The sequence below is a fragment of the Tasmannia lanceolata genome, unplaced genomic scaffold, assembly GCF_043159265.1.
Source record: "Tasmannia lanceolata isolate RefF3 unplaced genomic scaffold, GAP_Taslan_0.1 ptg000024l, whole genome shotgun sequence".
Lineage (NCBI taxonomy): Eukaryota > Viridiplantae > Streptophyta > Magnoliopsida > Canellales > Winteraceae > Tasmannia > Tasmannia lanceolata.
This window is the reverse complement of record NW_027518701.1, coordinates 12,671,052-12,691,634: the sequence shown is the minus strand read 5'-3', so window position 1 is coordinate 12,691,634 and position 20,583 is coordinate 12,671,052. Positions and strand designations below refer to the sequence as shown.

At 38.1% G+C, this 20,583-nt stretch overlaps 1 protein-coding gene across 1 annotated transcript in view; it reads left to right on the top strand.

Moving 5' to 3' along the window:
• The first annotated feature begins 4,965 nt into the window (after nt 1–4,965).
• LOC143857044 (disease resistance protein At4g27190-like) overlaps nt 4,966–20,583 on the top strand; it is a 39,609-nt gene continuing 23,991 nt past the window's right edge. Inside the window, exons 1-2 of the mRNA XM_077367315.1 lie at nt 4,966–5,185; nt 5,896–6,083. Coding sequence (XP_077223430.1) covers nt 4,966–5,185; nt 5,896–6,083 — 408 coding nt within the window. The remainder of the gene's footprint in view (nt 5,186–5,895; nt 6,084–20,583) is intronic.

The window sequence follows — 20,583 nt, the reverse complement described above, 5'->3', positions numbered from 1 at the left end:
GAGTAATGCCAACCACTTGCTTTGTTAAATACCTTTCTTATGATGTTCGCATGTTTTCCTGAACTCCATATGTAATAAGTGCCATTTGACGGGTCTCAGGTATGCTTGGATGACAAGTTCTCAATTGGGCTGATGAGCAGATGAGTGTTGGATATATTCAACTTGTGTTACGAATGTTAAATCCTATATAGCATTCTCTTATATAAGAATCAAATTCTCATTTTGTTTAGCTCAACTCAATTGTCATTATTATTATGGGAATGTTACATTAATTGTATAGGGTTTTGCTTCATTCTGACCATTTAGAACCTGCATGATTGGAGTTTTTTGATTTGATTTGGAAGCTACATCGTATTACTTAGGCCGAGTTAACTTCATTTGGAGCAAGTTGACCGACAACAGGTCTCTTACATTGGTTGGAATCATGGTGTTTCTTAGTCAAGTCAACTTTGTAGTATACGGAACAGGTCAATAGCAAACCCCTTGCCAATTCTACTTTGGCTCTCCTTCGGACTTTGCTTCAACGTTTGGGATCGTTATAGGATTTTTGTGATCTTTATCTACTAGCGATTCCTCTAAAATTTCAGGATCATTTCTATCTTTTGAGATTTGTCTCAGTTCTTTGGGGTAACTCTTTACTCATTTTTCAGGATCATCTTTGAATTTAGGGATTTCATAGATTTAGGGGCATTCCGCTAAGTTCAGGTTATGATGGAGTGCTTCTTGAGCCAGCCCATTCCTTTCCTGTCTTAGAGCTTTCGTGGGATAAGGGATTCTCCATTAGGGTTATTCCTCGAGTTTCAGGATTCTGTCCAACCCTTACAGAGTATAGGAGTCTATCCTTTTTCTTCTGGGAGTCTTTTCTTTAGATAGGAGTTCCACTTTTAGCTATAGGGATTCAGCCCTTAGCACTGACACTCTTCCATGCTGTGGATTACGGGGTCCAGACATATGGGTTCCCTTTGGCTAAAAGGGTGAAAACACTTTAAAAATTCAAAAAAATATTGGAAAACTTTAAAGAACAAAAATATTGAAACATTTCAGAACAACAAAAAACACTTGGAAACTTAAAAATCCAAAAACATCAGAAAAGTCTTGAGTCATTAGGAGAGTAGTTAGCAAAATCTGTTTCCGAACTACGTTAGCTTGATCCCCTTCCACGGGGTACGTAGGCAGCTTGGGATTCATATCCCAAGTTTAGTCAAACCTTTCAAAATAAACATGTTCAAATCATTCAAAAACACAAAAATTCTTCAAACACATCTTTTACACCGATTTTTGAAAAGATCTTCTCCTAGAGTTAGGAGTTTGTCCTAGATATTTGGTGTGTCTTAGAGTTAGGAGTCTGTCCTGGTTATGTTGATGCTTTGTGTGTCTTATCGTGTGAGTGTCCCTAGAGTTAGGAGGCCTCGAGTCGTGGTCGGTTAGACACTTAGTCGAGCCAATGGCTAGATTATGATGCACTTAGTTAGCCCATTATTTTTCTTAGGACATACAGCCTACTTACACATAAGATGTAGGGCTCACCTGCACTAAACTAGGTTGAGTTGCATTAGTTTAGGACCACATAGGTGTGTCTAAAATACTTAAACAACTTAAACATGAGTCGTGTCGTGACATGTCGAGTCTAGTGTGGTCTAGGCACATTTAGGCATCGTAGCTTAGAATAGGCCATCAAATTACATTGACTCTGATTCTTCCCAAGGCCAGGATACGTAGAGCAGCCGGGATGACCATCTTGGTCCGAGTCAAGTATTACATTAGAGTCTAGGGTTTGTCGTGTCGAGTCATGTGTGGAGTCGAGTTGTGCTGTGTTTTCTTACTTTCATGTACAGACCTTATACCTTTAGGTGTAGCATGCTTGTGTTTGTCCATCAGAACTTAGACACTAATTAGGTATGACACTCATAACCTAGCTATGTTTAGGTGACACTTCTTTTTTTATCTTTTGTGCGTGCTTATTATTTTCATCCCTAAGTCATGCATGTTTAGATAGATGTTTTCTCAAGGATATTCGTTCCCATTTCACATGATTTTTGCCTAAAATTCTTTAAAGTTAATAAATAAATGGCATAAGAGACCGGGTGTTTACACTCCCGGTCGAATTGGGGGTGCCTAACACCTTCTCCATTCGTCATCAAGCACGGACTTTTGTATCTCTGGTTATCTGTTGCGACAGAGTATAGTATGGGATCTAGGGCCTACTTCCTTCAATGGCGACTCTGAGTTATTTTAGGTACCTCTCGGTTCCGGGCTTGTCCCCGAATGGTATCTCATTTTACATCGTCACTCATGCTGTGAGGGGCATTCTTTCGAGAGTTCCTTGGTAGAGCTCTCCTTCACGTGTGGAGATCTCAGAGGATTGATGGGGATCTCGTGTCCTTGCCACCGTCCTCGGGATCGGGGTCCACAGTAGCTTGGATGTTTGGACGGCATTCCTTGCTCGAGTCGGCCCAACACACTTCAGTAGGGTTTTTCGAATTTTATTTTATTTCTTTATCATTTTCCAACCCTAAATTCAAGTGATTAAATCACTTAGGATTTTCTTCAAAATTAGAACTTAGGAGAACTTTCACATAGATCGAACCAAATAAATCATGAGAATCAAAAGACACATCTAGGAACCACATCGATATTAGATTTTAGGATTCATGTCACATAGATCACATTAAGAGAGTTTAAATGAGCCTTTTAAAAGAATTTTAAATGAGTTAATCCTTGGAATTGAAGATCGGATTATTGGGCAAGAATGGTGCATGTGGTGGTAATCCCTCATACCTCCATTCTTGTAATCAGGTAACGAATCTAGACTTCTAGGACCACAGATCATTATAGTGTCACTTATGGGTTCTAGGTCTCTTACCTAGGTGGCGACTCTGATTATTCTCTTCTGTGTGAAATTCGGATTGCTTTAGTGATTCCAAGTTCACAGAAAAGATGACTTATATTAATAATAAAAGGCACACGTCATTCGCGTGGGTACGAGAGACCAAGAGGGAGGCGGGTTGCTCCCCTCTCGCGGGATCGGGTCCCACAGACTGGTACTGTGTTGGGGACCACCTAACTTCATTAAGATTTCAAAAGATAACTCATTTGGGTTTATTTTAATTGGCTCATAAAAACTCTATCTTATATGCTTGTGTTGCTCTTTGATAGATTAGTTTGTATGTTTTGCTATATTTTCTTATCACACTATACTGCAAACTAAATCTAATAAAACTTGAAGGCATTATAAATTGCGAGAACTTATTGCACACACACTTACATTACTTGCATCCAAACCCTTGCATATCACATACACACACGTCCTATTTAGGAACCCGGAGTGTTATCTAGCATAGTTGACTGTGAAGCATTCCACCCTTAGCTTACTACCTTTATGGTGCGTAAACAGATCTGTTGGTTCACGCACTGCTACTCTGGACACCGGTAGAGTATATCGAACACGGATTCGCGCTAAGGGAACTCTTGGCCTTACCCCTAGATTACCCACACTTGCATATAGTACGAATACGCGTGCATCACGTGTGTGAGCCTAGACTAGGATATCCTACCCATTTGTGTCTAGATTAGGTCGTAGTCCATCTTCCAATGGCTACGATCGGTTTTAGGTACACAAACAAAGTCATGAGTCGAGATCATTTCTCCACTCCGCTAGATTAGGATTAGGATGTGATGCCTTCAGGTAACACCAGATAAGGTGTAAGAAGATTAAAAGCTTTCCCTTTGAGATTAGAATATAAATCTCATTTTTCCCAAGATCTCATAGGCTAGTTTCTTCTTGATGTATCTTTCAAAATAGATCATGTGCGATCTCGCCAAATCATTCGATCATAAATTTTGATCTTTCTTCTGAATGGTCTAGCCATTCATGTATCCTTCCTCATTTCTTCTTGATCCCATCATTTTTAAATTCAATAAATTTCCTCTCATTCAATTCTATAATTCTCAGATTCTGTAAATTCCTTTTCTCATTTAGTCCTATCATTCCCTATTATTGTGTTCCACCATTCTTAGCCTTAGGCAATTCCAATTTGTCCAATCTCTATCATTAGCCTAGGCTAGGAAAATCCATTTCTTGGGATATCTAGTCTTCCTCGTGGATCGTTACCTTAGCGTCATCCATCCAGTCTTCATCTTCTAGATCCTAGTCTATGTGTGATCTAATACTCCTATTCCTATCATTATAGGTCATGCATCCGGTGTCTTAGAGTTTTCCTATACCATTTCAGTCACTTAGGATAGGGTTTTCCTTCTCGGTTGTTCAGCTTAGGTTATCATTCTCTTGGATTCATTGCATCCCTAGTTTAAGGACAATTCCTTCTTACCCTAGAGGCAATCCTGTTCAAGCCTATTAGGCCCTTAAGAGTTCATTCTGATAGTCCTTAAACTAGGGGCATTCCCCTGCACGATTCTGTCATCATTGTTATGTCGTTTTTTAGGATTCATCCTATCATCTCCATTACATGTTTACTCCATAATCATTTTCACTCATTGGGAAGAAACACTCCATGAATGTCAAGCTCATATACCTCGTGTTCATTGTTTCCATGACAGGAAGTTGGCACCATAGATACGTCTCAAGCTTCATGGGTTTGAGTTTCTTCATGGTTGGAAAGGAGGCCTACCTCTCCACCACCCTCTGTGATCATTCCAGCATCTTCTCCTTCTCTCTCGTCCACACCAATGGTGGAAAACTCAGATAATCCTCAGCCTACCACCATTGTTGATACTTTGCCCATGGTTCTTAAGCAACTTCAAGAGATCAAAGAAGCGAACCGGGTCATCAAAGCCCAGCTTTTTGAGAGGTTTGGTCCATCACCTTCCAAAGACAAGGGGCCTATGCACCATGTTACTACTTCAGAAGCACTTATCCAGCCTGTGCTTGTTCCTATTCCTGATAAGACCGTGGAAGATTTTTAGAAAGAACAATATATCAAGGACAACAGCAAACCTTCTCAGACAATGGCTGATAAAATGGTTATGAAAAAATTAGACAGTCTTACCAAGAAGGTTCAAGACATTCAGCTTCAAGATCAGGGGAGTTTCAATCCAAGTAATCTTACACTCTTTCCTGAAATTCGTCTCCCAGCCAACTTCCAGATGCCAGATTTTGACAAATACGATGGTGTGGGATGTCCCATCACACATTTACAGATGTTTGCAATCATGTGTCACCCACAAGGTTTATCTCCCGAGCAAATGGCTCAGTTGTTCCCGGTTTCGCTCACCAAAGTTGCTAGAAGATGGTTCATGGTCCTAGACAAAACCCGTTATAGGACATGGAAAGACATAGGGAAACAGTTTATCAAACAGTTCAAGTATGATGATGGGACGGAGATCACCAGAAAAGATTTGGAAAGAACCAAGCAAGACACTAAGGAATCTTTGCTGACATTTGTGAAAAGATGGAGAAGACTAGGTTGAGATAATTTTGAAGAACATTTCTCCTCAACTCCAGTATCATATGTCTCTCCAATATTATCCGGACTTCAAACACTTTATTGTAGCAGGCACACAAATTGAGGAAGCTATGGCTCAAGGGGTGTTTAACCGAAGTAACCCGAATAATAGAGAATTCAAGAAATCTCCATCAGTCCACGTCGGTAACGTTTCGCATTCCAATGCTCAGTCATCAAGATTCCAAAATCCCATGGTGATGGATTATACTCAACCCGCTGCCACACCTCGACCACAGGTCCAGACAGAATTTACCCCTCTCCCTCTTTCACCATCTGAGATACTCAAGGAGTGTCTAGCTTTGGGTCGCATAACCCTACCCGACATTAGGGCTCCTCCCAATTCTTTGCCAGCAAATTGGCAAGCAGACCAACACTACGAATACCATAGAAGTCCGGGCAATCTCACTGACAATTGCATTGCCCTAAAATTCAGAATCCAAAGGTTGCTCAACAATAGGCCTTGTATTCCAGCCAAGACCCAATGTTACCCATAACCCATTACCTGATCATGTAAATCCTCCTGCTGCTATTAATGTTATAACCATAGGAGACCCAGATTTTGACCCTCCCACTCTTATCTGTGCCTTAGAACCTTCCTCTGAACCTCTAAGAATTGCCAAGGTCAGATCTTTTTTAAGAAGAAAGAAGATACAGACAGTGAAGATGTTCTAGTAGCTGCTATTCAAAGTAATTTTACCTTCCCCGAGCCTCCAAATCCACACGGTTGCAGCAGTTAAAATTTTAGCCATTTACTTTTTTATTGAGTCAAGTCATTATGGTCAGTCCAGTTATTGAGTCAAGTCATTACGGTCAGTCCAGTTATTGAGTCAAGTCTTACAGTTCTACAGTTCAAGGTCAATGCCTAGTCCAGGCAAGTTATCTTTTGCTTTTCTTCTCAATTGTGAATCCTGAGCATGTTCAGGATAGGTCATTTGATGTACTGGCTTTTCTTTAATTTAAAATTTCAATTCCAATAGCTCCTCTGTGTTTGTTTCTCAAGTATGCTTCAGATCTTATTAACAATAAAAATAAGACTCCGTCCTCAAATGAGGAAGAGATCGATGAAACTCCACTTGATTCACAACAATTGTTTGAACAAAAGGAGGAGCGTCGATCCCAACCTTTCAAAGAGGAAATTGAAATGATAAACATTGGCACGGAAATTTTAATCTAGTAAATGCCAATTGGAAATGCATTACCCTCCAAAAGAGCACGAAGAATTAATAAACTCATTTCGAGGATAAGAGGATTGTCTAGAAGTACTATAACCGATACTAGGGGTAAGACATAGATAGAAAGCTAAAGAGAATGAATGAAGTAAGCTACACATGCTATACAAGGGGCATGGGTTGGAAACAACTTTCATGTCTCCAGTCGATGGCCTTGGTTCCCAAATTCATCAGGTGATAATGTGAAGCGGAAAAATTCAAGATATGAAAGTTTAGAAGTTGTCAACCAAAATTAAGAGTTGTTAACCAAAATCCTCATAATGAAGTTCAAGTTTAAATATCACATTCAAGGATATTAAAGGCCAGTCTATACCCTCAATACCTGAAAATGCCGTCAAACTCTGTGAAAAAAAACAACAATAAAGAGAATTATCAACCTAGATCAGTTCCAAACCTGAACATTGGAAGGCCTCATTTGGCCGAACAAATTTCAAATTCATGACCCTACCCGTTTGAAAGTCCTTTGAGACTAAAAAATTCCTTTGAAAACCCATCAAACTAGGGGCATATGCCCCGAACTACGCGAGACCTGATCCCTACATAGGAGTACGTAGGCAGCTCGGTCAAACCGAGTTTGGTTATTTCAAAAGAAAATATTCAATCGTTTCGAGAGAAAAATAAGTCAATCATTCCAAGGAAAAAAAGAGTCAATCAATCAGAGAAAAAGAAAGTCAATCAAGAAAGAAAAAAAGACAAAAAATTAATTTACCTTCAAACTAGGGGCATTCGCCCTGAACTACGCACGACCTGATACCAACCTGTTCATAGGTTCGTTCGAAATCTTTGTTGAACCTTAAGCCATTCTTTGAAAAGCCATATCCTACCTATAAAGTTCTTCCAGTGTTCAAAATCAAGGATCTAGGCCTTAAAAATGAAAAAGAAAAAAGAACGGAGTTTGAAGATCTGCTAGATTGGAAACCTGAAAGGACGGTCTAGGCAAAATTTAAGATCATTCCCCTGCTAAGTTGAAAATCGAAAAGGACGGCTTAGGCAAAAGCTAAGGGGATAGCCTGCTGGATCGAAAACCTAGAAAGGCGGTTCAGGCAAAAGTTAAGGCTAACACGGTCCGCCAAGTTAAAAACCCTAAAGAGGTGACTTGGTCACGGTAAGAGAATCATTGTAAGAAGGCTACACCTGCTATCAAGATTGAAGAAGCGAAAAGAAGTTCAAGCGAGTTCAAGTGTCATCCTAGAAATTGGGGGCATTGAAACCAAGCAATTCTAAGAATGGTAACAAAATCCTTGAGGCCTTACTCTGTTAAAGAATAAGTCCAGTGTTTATCAATTGAGAAACTACTCTTTAAAAATGTAGACTTACCAAACAAAATATTAATTAAGTCAGAATCATCACTGTGTTTGTTACAGTAGTCAGTCAATCTTTGTGATTCTAAGTTCACTCTTTCAGAGTTCCTCAATCCTTTGAATAGTGCCATTTACCCAAATTTCCTCTTTATAAGAGTCAACCGCCGTCCTTATGTCCAAATGATGCAACTGTCTCGGTGAAAGAGGCCCAGTGTCGTCAGTTCCGTGCGATGGTACCTAAGCTAAGTTAATCCTGAAGAACAGACTTCGAGAATCTAGTCGAGGAGCTTCATTTCAAAGAATATCAGCTCAGAAGCATTCAGAAGTAGAAACGTCAGAAAGTGCAGTTTCTATAAGAAGACCATGCCCCAGACAGGCACCTAAAAGCTTACAAGAGCCTTGGATGCAATGGTGGTTGAGCCAGATTCTCATAAAGATGAACCATTAAAATTATGAACTTCCTTCCAAACAATTGAATACTATCCTAGTCAAGAAATATTAATCTAAACACTTTGTCAGAGGAAAATCCCATTTTCCAATTTCAGTATCCAAAATAGCCGTCATTCTAGATTACTAGTTTCAGGTATTCAAATCAAGGTTTCAGTTATCAAAATCCTCGGCCAGACCAACAGTCTCTTTGCGAAAAAAATCTCGTTGAAGATTCCTGAAAACGTTCCTAAACCGTTCTCGTTAGTCCTGCTTCATCATTCCTAATGTTTATTTTCTCGTCATTAGTCAAAGTTCTAGCGTCAATGTTGTTCTTGATTTCATCCTTCATTGATTTCAAGAAACTAAAATTCATCAAGTTCAACTTCACATCAAATTCAAGTTAATGAAAAATCTTCAAATTCTTCGTTGTCGAATTCATCAATTCACATCAATCGAAGTTGTCTCATTTTCCGAGTCCATTTGGGAATGGTCTCTTATCCTCTTTTGAGCTCGTTTGAGAATGGTGTCTTATTTTTTGAGTCCATTTGGGGATGGTCTCTTACCTTCTATGAGCCCATTTGGGAACGGTGCCTTATTTTCTGAGTCCGTTTGGGAATGGTCTCTTACCTTCTTTGAGCCCGTTTGGGAACGGTGTCTCATTTTCTAAGTCCATTTGGGAATGGTCTCTTACCTTCTTTGAGCCCGTTTGGGAACAGTGTCTCATTTTCTGAGTCCATTTGGGAATGGTCTCTTGTCTTCTTTGAGCCCGGTGTCTCATTTTTTGAGTCCATTTGAGAATGGTCTCTTATCTTCTTTTGAGCCCGTTTGGGAATGGTGTCTCATTTTTCTAGTCCATTTGAGAATGGTCTCTTATCCTCTTTTGAGCCCATTTGGGAACGGTGTCTCATTTTCCGAGTACATTTGGCAATGGTCTCTTATCCTCTTTTGAGCCCGTTTGGGAACGGTGTCTCATTATCTGAGTCCATTTGGGAATAATGTCTTATCATCTTTTGAGCCCATTTGGGAACGGTTTCTCATGTTCCGAGTCCATATGGGAATGGTCTCTTATCCTCTTTTGAGCCCGTTTGGGAACGGTTTCTCATTTTCTGAGTTCATTTGGGAATGGTCTTTTACCTTCTTTGAGCCCGTTTAGGAACGGTTCCTCATTTTCCGAGTCCATTTGGGGAATGGTCTCTTATCCTCTTTTGAGCCCGTTTGAGAACGATGTCTTATTTTCTGAGTCTATTTGGGAATGGTCTCTTATCCTCTTTTAAGCCCGTTTGGAAACAGTGTCTCGTTTTTCGTGTTCATTTAGGAATGGTCTCTTATCCTCTTCCAAGCGAAAAGTGATGTCTCATTTTCTCCAAGAATCTATTTATAATCTTCCGTTTGAAAATGATATCTCATTCTTCCCAAATCCATTTAAGAATGGTATCCTATCCTTTAAGCCTGTTTGATTACAGTGCCTCATCTCTTTTAATATCTGTTTGATAACGTTGTTTGTTCCTTACTCTTCAGAATCGACTTAAAGGTGGTGTCTCATTCCCTCATTGTCCATTTAAGAACGGCGCTGAATCATGATTGAAATAAACAAGAGGGGGGTGAATTGGTTTAAACACTAATTTATACCTTTTTATGATTAATTATTAAACCTAATTTGATTTTTCTTCTCTTGGTTAGATTTTGGGTTAGTTCAAATAAGATCAAAACAAAATGAATTGTCAAACCAAAATCAAGAATGAAAGTGCAAGACAAAGAAAGAACACACCGATGTATAGTGGTTCTGGCAAAGCACTACTCCACTCTTCTTAAGATCGTCCTTAAGGATTTCCATTATGCGAGACCTCCACGATGCCCGGCTCCGAGGCGATTACACTTCCAAGGGGTATTAAATGATGATGCCCTTGACACCTTTACACCGACTCTCCTTCTTCGCCGAGTTCTAAGCGATACTCCCTACGGTATTAAGATAGGGTGCCCTAACCACCTTTACAAGAATAGAAGATGAATAGCTTGGCTTCTCTTGAAAGCTTGTGCACGTTGTAGTCCCTTGAATGCTTCTCCAAAGTAGGTTGTAAGTTGAAAGCCTAAATCCAAACTCAATTGATTTGCAAGTGCAAGGCAAGTTTGGGGAGAAAATCAAATTCTTAAGCTAAAATGAGTTGCAAGTTGCTTGAATCCTTAAGGAGGTTTTTCAAATATTCAAGAGAGAAAAATAATCCTCTTGAAGGTGTATATATAGCCTCTTGACAAAATATGACCGTTTGGGGATGTTAATATCAAAAACCAAATTTTAATTCAAATCCCAACGGCTCTTTTTTGTACTGTCGCGAGGTTCTCGGAGTTCCGAGACAAATTCTCGGAGTTCCGAGAGAACGGCCAGAAGAAGAAAAATTCTACTGGACCATTTCTCGGAGTTCCGAGAAAATGGCCAGAAGTGAAAATTACTACTGGGCCATTTCTCGGAGTTCCGAGAAGCCTAAAATAAGCAGATTTTTATGTTTTTATTGCTTATCTGATTTTGGGCTTTTGGAACTCAATTCCTATGATAATTTTGGAATGTTTATGAGGGTCCCAACATGTTGGTCCACCGCATAACCATTCACTAAACCATTTAAGTTCTTAAGTATTTTTGAAAACTCTTTTGAAAAACCTTGCCTTGACATAGCAATCTAAAGAGAAAAGATGTATAATGAAATCTATGTAACCTACAACTTCTCTTTAGCCTTGGTCTTCAATTGGTCTTCCATCTTGTGTATGCTTACTTGAGAGATGATGTGAGCTCCACTTAGCTCCTTTGACTCTTGTTTGGTACATCTTCAAGGATGACCATGTGGGGTGTTGGTTTCTTCAATGATCAACCTGTCTTAACACAACACCTCAAGGCAAATTGATTAGTATTCAAGAACATAATCAATTATGTTTAGAATCATCAAAACAAGATAGGAGAGTAGACCCTTGGGCTTACAATCTCCCCCTTTTTTATGATGATAAACAAAATTGATTATGAGGTGTGTGTGGAGTGACATAATGGCAGGTGAATGCAGGAACTCCCCCTCAATATATGCACACTGATAAATCATAAAAAGTAAAAGCATATAGTGCATATAGGCAATTGAATAGATAATCAATTTCAAACTTCTCCCCCTTTTGTCATCGACAGAAAGGGCAAACTAAAATGTAAAGCAATTTAGGAGTGAATGAAGATTGAGTTAGGTACTCCCCCTAAATCAATGCTTATGGTATAAAATATGTAGCCAAGTAATGAACATATACCTGTTCATGATCGAGATGTTGACATATTGTCAATTTGTTAGGTATTTTAATTAAGGTGAAGGTACCTCTCCATCTTAGAGAACTAAGAAGGCTAAGAGTACCAATTGAGTGATTTTTAAGATTAATTTTTGACATCTCATTCATGCAGATACCACCAAACAAGGATGATATATATATATATATATATATATATATATATATATATACACTTTATAGATAAGCTGTTGAAAGGCACAAAGTATTTATTTGGCAATTTCTTTGACTTGATTCGCACTCCAAATGTTTAAGGCACTTCGGATATAATATATTCTATCATCACTAAGGGGTTTTGTAAAGATATCGGCCAATTGTTCCTCAGTGTTGATATATTTTAAGCAAATATCCCCTTTTTGTGAGTGATCTCTAATGAAGTGGTGCCTAATCTCAATATGTTTTGTTCTAGAATGTTGTATGGGGTTCTTTGTCAAGCTTATAGCACTAGTATTGTCACATTGGATGAGAATATTTTCCAATTTAATTCCATAGTCCATCAATGTGCTTTTCATCCATAGGACTTGTGCACAGCAAGCTCCAGGTGCCACATATTCTGCTTCTGTTGTGGACAGAGCTACTGAATTTTGTTTCTTGCTAAACCAAGAAACAAGTGATTTGCCCAAGAATTGACAAGTCCCACTAGTGCTTTTCCTATCCACTCTACATCCAGCAAAGTCTGCATCTGAATATCCAATGAAAGCGAAGGCAGTAGATCTTTCATACCATAGTCCCAGACTTTGGGTTCCTCTTAAGTACTTGAAGATCTTCTTGACTGCCGATAGGTGAGACTCCTTTGGATCCGATTGAAATCGAGCACAGAGACAGACAGTAAACATAATGTCTGGTCTGCTGGCTATCAAATAGAGTAGGCTACCTATCATACCCCTATACATCTTTTGATCTACAGATTTGCCAAATTCATCCTCTTCTAACTTAGCAGTAGTACTCATGGGAATTCTTGATGTCATACTGCTATCCATGCCATACTTCTTTAATAACTCCTTTGTATATTTTTCTTGATTTATAAATATCCCATTTTGGTATTGTTTAATTTGGAGTCCTAAGAAGTAGGTTAACTCACCCATCATGCTCATTTCAAATTTATTTTTCATTAGAGTTGCAAATTCATCACACATTTTTTGATTTGTTGAGCCACAGATGGTGTCATCCACATAAATCTGGACAAGGAGGATATCTTGATTTTCTCTTTTGATAAATAATATTTTATCCAACTTTCCCATCTCAAAACCTTTTTCCACTAGGAATGTGCAAAGCCTCTCATACCAAGCTCTAGGAGCTTGCTTTAATCCATATAAAGCTTTATCAAGCCTGAAGACATGATTTGGATGTTTGTAGTCTTCAAAACCTGAAGGTTGCTCAACATACACTTCCTCTTGGATATAGCCATTTAGGAAGGCACTTTTGACATCCATTTGATATAGTTTAAATCCTTTATGAGATGCATATGCCAAGAGTATCCTAATAGCTTACAAACGGGCAACAGGAGCCAATGTCTCATCATAGTCTATTCCTTCCTCCTGATTGTACCCTTGAGCTACAAGCCTAGCTTTATTTCTAGTGATAATTCCATTTTCATCCATTTTATTTCTATACACCCATCTCGTGCTAATGACTGGATGATCACTAGGCCTAGGCACTAGCCTCCACACCTTGTTCCTTTCGAATTGACTTAACTCTTCTTGCATAGCCATCAACCAATATTCATCCTTTTCTGCTTCCTCGATGGACTTAGGTTCTAATTCGGATAGGAACACCAAGTTGTTACTCACACTTCGATAGTATGATCTAGTTCTTACCGGCGAGGTCGCATCACCTAAGATTTGGGATTCAGGATGATCTACCAATATTCTCCTATCCCTAGGCAATGAGTCATCATCTACATTTTCAACTTCATCACTAAGTAATGTATTACTTGTAGATGCATGGGGAGGAGCATTTGTCTTAGGTAAGAAATGTTCAATAGGTTCATCCTCATCATGTGGCATTTCTTGAGGTGTTGGCTCTCTTTCATCAAATGTCACATGCATAGATTCTTCTACAACTAGGGTTCTTCTATTAAATACTCTATATGCCTTGCTATGTGTAGAATACCCTAAGAATATGCCATCATCCGACTTCTTATCAAATTTGTGTAAGTTATCTCTAATGTTCAAGTTGTAGCATTTACAACCAAACACTCTAAAGTAGCTTACATTTGGTTTCAAGTTTTTCCAAAGCTCATAAGGTGTTTTCTTAGCAATTAGCATCATATATACCCTATTTATGATATAGCAAGCGGTGCTAACCGCCTCCACCCAAAAATATCTAGGGATATCATTCTCATGTAACATAGTTCTAGCCATTTCTTGAAGGGTTCGGTTCTTTCTTTCTACAACCCCATTTTGTTGAGGTGTCCTAGGTGCAGAAAAATTGTGTTTGATGCCATGTTCATTACAGTAAGTGTTAAATTGTACATTTTCAAATTCCGTTCCATGGTCACTCCTAATGTAAGATATGGAAATACCTTTCTCATTTTGGACTTGATTACACAACTTAAGAAAATTTTCATACGTTTCATCTTTATGTGCTAAAAATATGACCCATGTATATCGTGAGTAGTCATCCACAATGACAAACACGTACCTCTTTCCACCTAGGCTACTTGTCTTCATTGGTCCAAAGAGATCCATATGAAGTAGTTGCAAGGGGTAAGTGGTAGAGATCATATTTTTAGGGTCAAATGAGCTCTTCAATTGTTTGCCTAATTGACAAGTTCTACAAATGTGATCTTTGGTGTATTTGAACTTAGGCAATCCTCTAACAATGTCTTTTGAGGAGAGGGTTGAAATGAGATCCATTCCGGCATGACCCAACCTCCTATGCCATAACCAAGAATCTTCACTAATGGCATTAAGACAAGTTACATTTTGGAGTCTAAGATCATCTAGCCCAATAGTGTAAATGTTATTGTCTCTAGAACCTATAAATTGTACTTTTCCATCTATCTTAGTTTTAACAATGCATTTGTTGGGGTTGAAGACTACTTCAAAACCATTGTCACACAATTGACTAATGCTAATAAGATTATGGGATAAGCCATCAACATAAAGTACATCATGTATGGGAGAGGTAGAGTTACCTATAGTGCCTTCTCCTTTGACCTTTCCTTTCTTATCATCTCCAAAGGTAATATCTCAACCATCCTTGAGTGATAGGGATGCAAATTGAGTGAGATCTCCAGTCATGTGTCTAGAGCATCCACTATCAAGGTACCATGTGTCCTTCTTGTTATGGCTTTTAGGGCATACCTACATATGAATAGGCAAGTGAGATCCCTTTGGTACCCAAATTTTCTTAATCTTGCTAAGTTCATTTATTTTCACTTTAGAGTTCAATTTGATTTTATCTTGTTTAGCATACATGCAACCAACTTTATAATGTCCTTTTAGACCATAATAAAAGCAAGTTTTAGTACCACTAGAAGAGGCCTTTACAAATTTACTTTTATAGTTTGACATTGTAGTATTCCATTTATGTCCAAGTTCACTTTTATCATGTGACAATCTTTGAATATCTACAAGCCTATCCAATTTTAGTGAACCATGTTCGAATTTTTCAAAGAGTTTCTTTAACTCATCATGTTCATGAGATAGTTTACTATTTTCATGCTTTAGCTTGTTGTTTTCAATAGATAGTTCTTGTCGATTTTCATTTAAAATTTTGATACTAGCATTTAAATCATGAATTTCAACTTTATATTTTTCATTTTCATCATCTAAAAATTCATGGTCTTTCTTTAACCAACAAAATTCTTTTGTCATGTTAGAAAAAGAATTTTCAAGTGATGCATTTTTATCAAGTTCTATTTCAAGTTCATCATATGCACTTTGCAAGGAATCAAGAACTTCTTTTAGAATAATGACATCATTTAAAGTATTTACCTCTTGATTGTCATTTGTTGAGGCCATGAAGCAAACATTCTTTGCTATCAAGCAATCTTCTCCATCATTTGGTTCGCCTTCACTTTCATTGTCCTCATCCCATGTGGCGGTCATTCCTTTCTTGCCTTCTCTTCTCTTGAAACGATTGTTTGAGGTAGGCTCATTGTTGAGTGGACAATCCGGGCGCATGTGTCCAAGTTTCTTACATCCATAGCATCGGGGTTGAGATGATCCGTCACCGAGCTCTTCTTTCTTCTTGAATGGAGGATTGGTCCTTCTATTTCTCATGCCTCACATGTTCCTTTGCAAGAACTTGATCCTTCTTGTTAGGAGGGCTGCTTCATCTTCTATGTCTTCCTTTGCCTCTTCATCATCACCTACATTGCAAGCAAAAGCAATACCTTTTCCTTTTTCAATTTTATTTTCAATTTCGGGTGCTTTTGTTTTGAAAATCATCTCATGGGTTATCAAGGACCCTATAAGTTCATCTAAGTTTAATGTGTTCATGTCCTTGGCTTTGGTGATTGCGGAGGTTTTTGGATTCCCATGATAAAGGTAGGGATCTAAGGATTTTGGTCACTAGATCTCTATTTGAAAATTATTTTCCAAGTCCCCTTAGTCCATTTACTAGGTTAGTGAATCTAGTATACATGTCGGCAATAGTTTCATCGGGTGTCATTTGAAAAAGTTCATATTACCTAAAAATATGATTCATTTTAGATTCCTTAACTTGGTTAGGTCCCTCCTGTGTAACTTCTAAGGTGTCCCAAATTTCCTTAGCCGAATTCAAGTTTGACACTCTATTGAATTCTCCAGGTGATAAAGCACAAATTAGAGAATTCATGGCTTTGGCATTGTAGTTTGAGGGTTTTTGTTCGGCTTCGGTCCAATCATTTAGATTTCTAGTGGGTAATGTATATCCAGTATGAATGGCTCTCCACATATGGTAATCTTGAGTTAAATAGATTTTCATTTTGGTTTTCCAAAATCCATAATTAGTTCCATCAAAATAGGGTGGACTAGTGTTTGAGTATCCTTCATGGTGTTGAGGGTAGTTTGCCATTTTTCTTAGAATCTTTTCTCTAGACCGGTTAGGGTTTTAAAAAAAAAGTAGAGACGAGGCTCTGATACCAATTGAAATAAACAAGAGGGGGGTGAATTGGTTTAAACACTAATTTATACCTTTTTAAAATTAATTATTAAACCTAATTTGATTTTTCTTCTCTTGGTTAGATTTTGGGTTAGTTCAAATAAGATCAAAACAAAATGAATTGCCAAACCAAAATCAAGAATGAAAGTGCAAGACAAAGAAAGAACACACCGATGTATAGTGGTTCGGGCAAAGCCCTACTACACTCTTCTTAAGATCGTCCTTAAGGATTTTCACTATGCGAGACCTCCACGATGCCCGGCTCCGAAGCGATTACACTTCCAAGGGGTATTAAATGAGGATGCCCTTGATACCTTTACACCGACTCTCCTTCTTCGCCGAGTTCTAAGCGATACTCCCTAGGGTATTAAGATAGGATGCCCTAGCCACCTTTACAAGAATAGAAGATGAATAGCTTGGCTTCTCTTGAAAGCTTCTCCAAAGTAGGTTACAAGTTGAAAGCCTAAATCCAAACTCAATTGATTTGCAAGTGCAAGGCAAGTTTGGGGAGAAAATCAAGTTCTTAAGCTAAAATGAGTTGCAAGTTGCTTGAATGCTTAAGGAGGTTTTTCAAATATTCAAGAGAGAAAAATAATCCTCTTGAAGGTGTATATATAGCCTCTTGACAAAATATGACCGTTTGGGGGTGTTAATATCAAAAACCAAATTTTAATTCAAATCCCAACGGCTCTTTTCTGTGCTGTCGCGAGGTTCTTGGAGTTTCGAGAACCATTCTCGGAGTTCCGAGACAAATTCTCGGAGTTCCGAGATAACGGCCAGAAGAAGAAAAATTCTACTGGACCATTTCTCGGAGTTCCGAGAAAATGGGCAGAAGTGAAAAATACTACTGGACCATTTCTCAGAGTTCCGAGGGAAGAACTCTTGGAGTTCCGAGCTCGGAGCTCGAGAAGCCTAAAATAAGCAGATTTTTATGTTTTTATTACTTATCTGATTTTGGGCTTTTGGAACTCAATTCCTATGGTAATTTTGGAATGTTTATGAGGGTCCCAACATGTTGGTCCACCGCATAACCATTCACTAAACCATTTAAGTTCTTAAGTGTTTTTGAAAACTCTTTTGAAAAACCTTGCCTTGACATAGCAATCTAAAGAGAAAAGATGTACAATGAAATCTATGTAACCTACAACTTATCTTTAGCCTTGGTCTTTAATTGGTCTTCCATCTTGTGTATGCTTGCTTGAGAGATGATGTAAGCTCCACTTAGCTCCTTTGACTCTTGTTTGGTACATCTTCAAGCATGACCATGTGGAGTGTTGGTTTCTTCAATGATCAACCTATCTTAACACAACACTTCAAGGCAAATTGATTAGTATTCAAGAACATAATCAATTATGTTTAGAATCATCAAAACAAGATAGGAGAGTAGACCCTTGGGCTTACAATGATTATCTTTTATTCTGAGTTGCGTGATTTTCACTCTTAGATTGAATTCAGTTCTCCATTATTCTGAACTACCAGCTCATGGTATTAAGAATAAATGATTTTTTTATTACATTCCAATTCTAGGACTACGTCTAAGGTCTTGTATTAGGTAATATATGTTTGCATTTAGGTTGCAGTATGTGTAGTAAATCTTTTGTTGATTAAAGCTACGCAAAATGGCTTTGTCATTTTTGCTTTGGTAGTCGATGACTACGTCATCTCTACCAAAGAGAGGCCTCTGTAGACACCCCGACACCCCTATTTGCTACGCTTTAAAAAGAGAAAGGTTTGTTTAGTCTGTGTCAGTTATCTGCATTAGGTTAGGCATTCTTGCATTTTAAGGTAAATTTCACCTCATTTTAGGTATTTTAAAGTTGATTCGCAATCCTGAATGTCTCTATGAGCTTCCATTGATCACCAGAAGATGAGAATTCAAGTTTCCAATCAAGTGAGAAAACCTGCTATTTTTGGAGTTTCTCAAGGTTTCCTCTATTTTTGCACCTCAGGGGTATTTTGGTCATTTCCCTTGTGTCTGAGATTATCTCGAATGTATATGTAAGAAATTATAAATGATTTCAAGTGTTTTAAGAAACCTGCTATTTTTGAAATTTCTCAAGGTTTTCCCTAATTTTATCAATTTTTGCACCCCAGGGGTAATTTGGTCATTTCTAATGTATCTCATTAGATCCCCGGGTTATGTCTGATAAATCTTGAGAAATTTCATGAATTTTGAAAAACTTACTAAATTTAGAATTTCTCAGGGGTCTTACTTGTTCTGAAAATTTTGTGTGTCGAGGGCATTTTGGGCATTTTCAGGGGATTCCAAGTGATCCTGTTTGATATCACCCACCAAAAGAAGCGAACTTCAAAACTTTCTATTTTTGAAGATTTCCTTCTAAAACTTTTCATTTTTAACTTTCCCATTCGAGGGCGGTCCGATTTGAGGGCATTTTGGTCGCTTTTGGGTGTATTGATGACATAGGGGCATTTTGGTCTGAAAAATTATTTTTTCTAAAGAGGGTGGTTCAGCCATGTGCATGGGACCCACCTTGGATGTCATATGGGCTAGGCCCAATAATAAAAAATTCGAATTTGAATGGAAAGATGGTTGATTCTTTTGAAAAGTCTACAAAATACACCCAAAAAAGCCCATGAACCTAAAGAGCTCATTAACCAAAATGCCCATGGACAAAAGCCCATGTGGGAACCACATGTGTGGTTTGGCCACATGGGTTGGGCGTCCACAAGTGTGACACATGTTGGGCGTCCAAAATTTGTAGGAGATTTGATTGGATTTGGTTGCTAAAATAAAAGAAATGGCTAATATAGTCAGGTTAGTGAAACGGCCATAACTTTTTACATACTTGTCCAAAAAATTTGCATTGTATTTGTTGGAAAGATCCCGAAAAGATCTACAACTTTCTAGTTTACAACTTTTCCTGATTCTGCCCCTAAACAGGTCAAAAATGAGTTCCAACGTTGGAAGTCATTTTTGGACGGAAATCTTTCATAAAAAAGTTTATTTCGAATAATAAGTAAGCTTTTAGAATAATTTCTCTTGTACATAATAGCATGCCTTGGCTTGAAGAAATCAATATTAGAAGTAAATCCAATTTAGAAACTAAGAAAAAAGCAAGCCATAGGTGAGAATTGGAAGCAAGCCAAAGGAAAGAGCTCTCACATTGGAGACTTCCAATTCCAATTCAACCCTAACTTTTCTTATAAAACCAACTCCACACAACCTTTGGGGACTCTAGGAAAAAACGTCCTATCTTGCCTTCTTCCCTTAGAAAACGTCCCACTTTGTGTGGTGAGTTGATCCATCTTCCATATTATGTTCTTCATCAAATAGCCATTGGATTTCTTCTTCTCTTCTTCTACGTACATCATATTGGAGATTATTCGATCGATCTTTGGGGTTTTCTATTGCATTTATAAGGGTGTGTCAAAGCATATATCTCGGATATACACACCCTAGAGACAAGGAGAGAGATCAACGGTTAGTATTCATCCTCTTTGTAATATAGAATCTAGGAAAGCATGTTAGGTTAGAATTTTGGGTTTTTTCATACAAGATGCAAATGGATGTATGTTTGATTTAAATTTTGATATGATAAAGTATGAACCATATTATTTTTAAATCCAGATTTTTGCTGGAAAATTAATTTTCTATAATTAAAAATTAATTTTCTTTCAAATCCCTTTCGATGTGGGTTTAAACTAGGGGTGGTTATTCGGTTATAACCGAACCGAAATAACCGAAATTTGCTAACCGAAATAATTTCGGTTATCAAATTTTGGTAACCGAAACCGAACCGA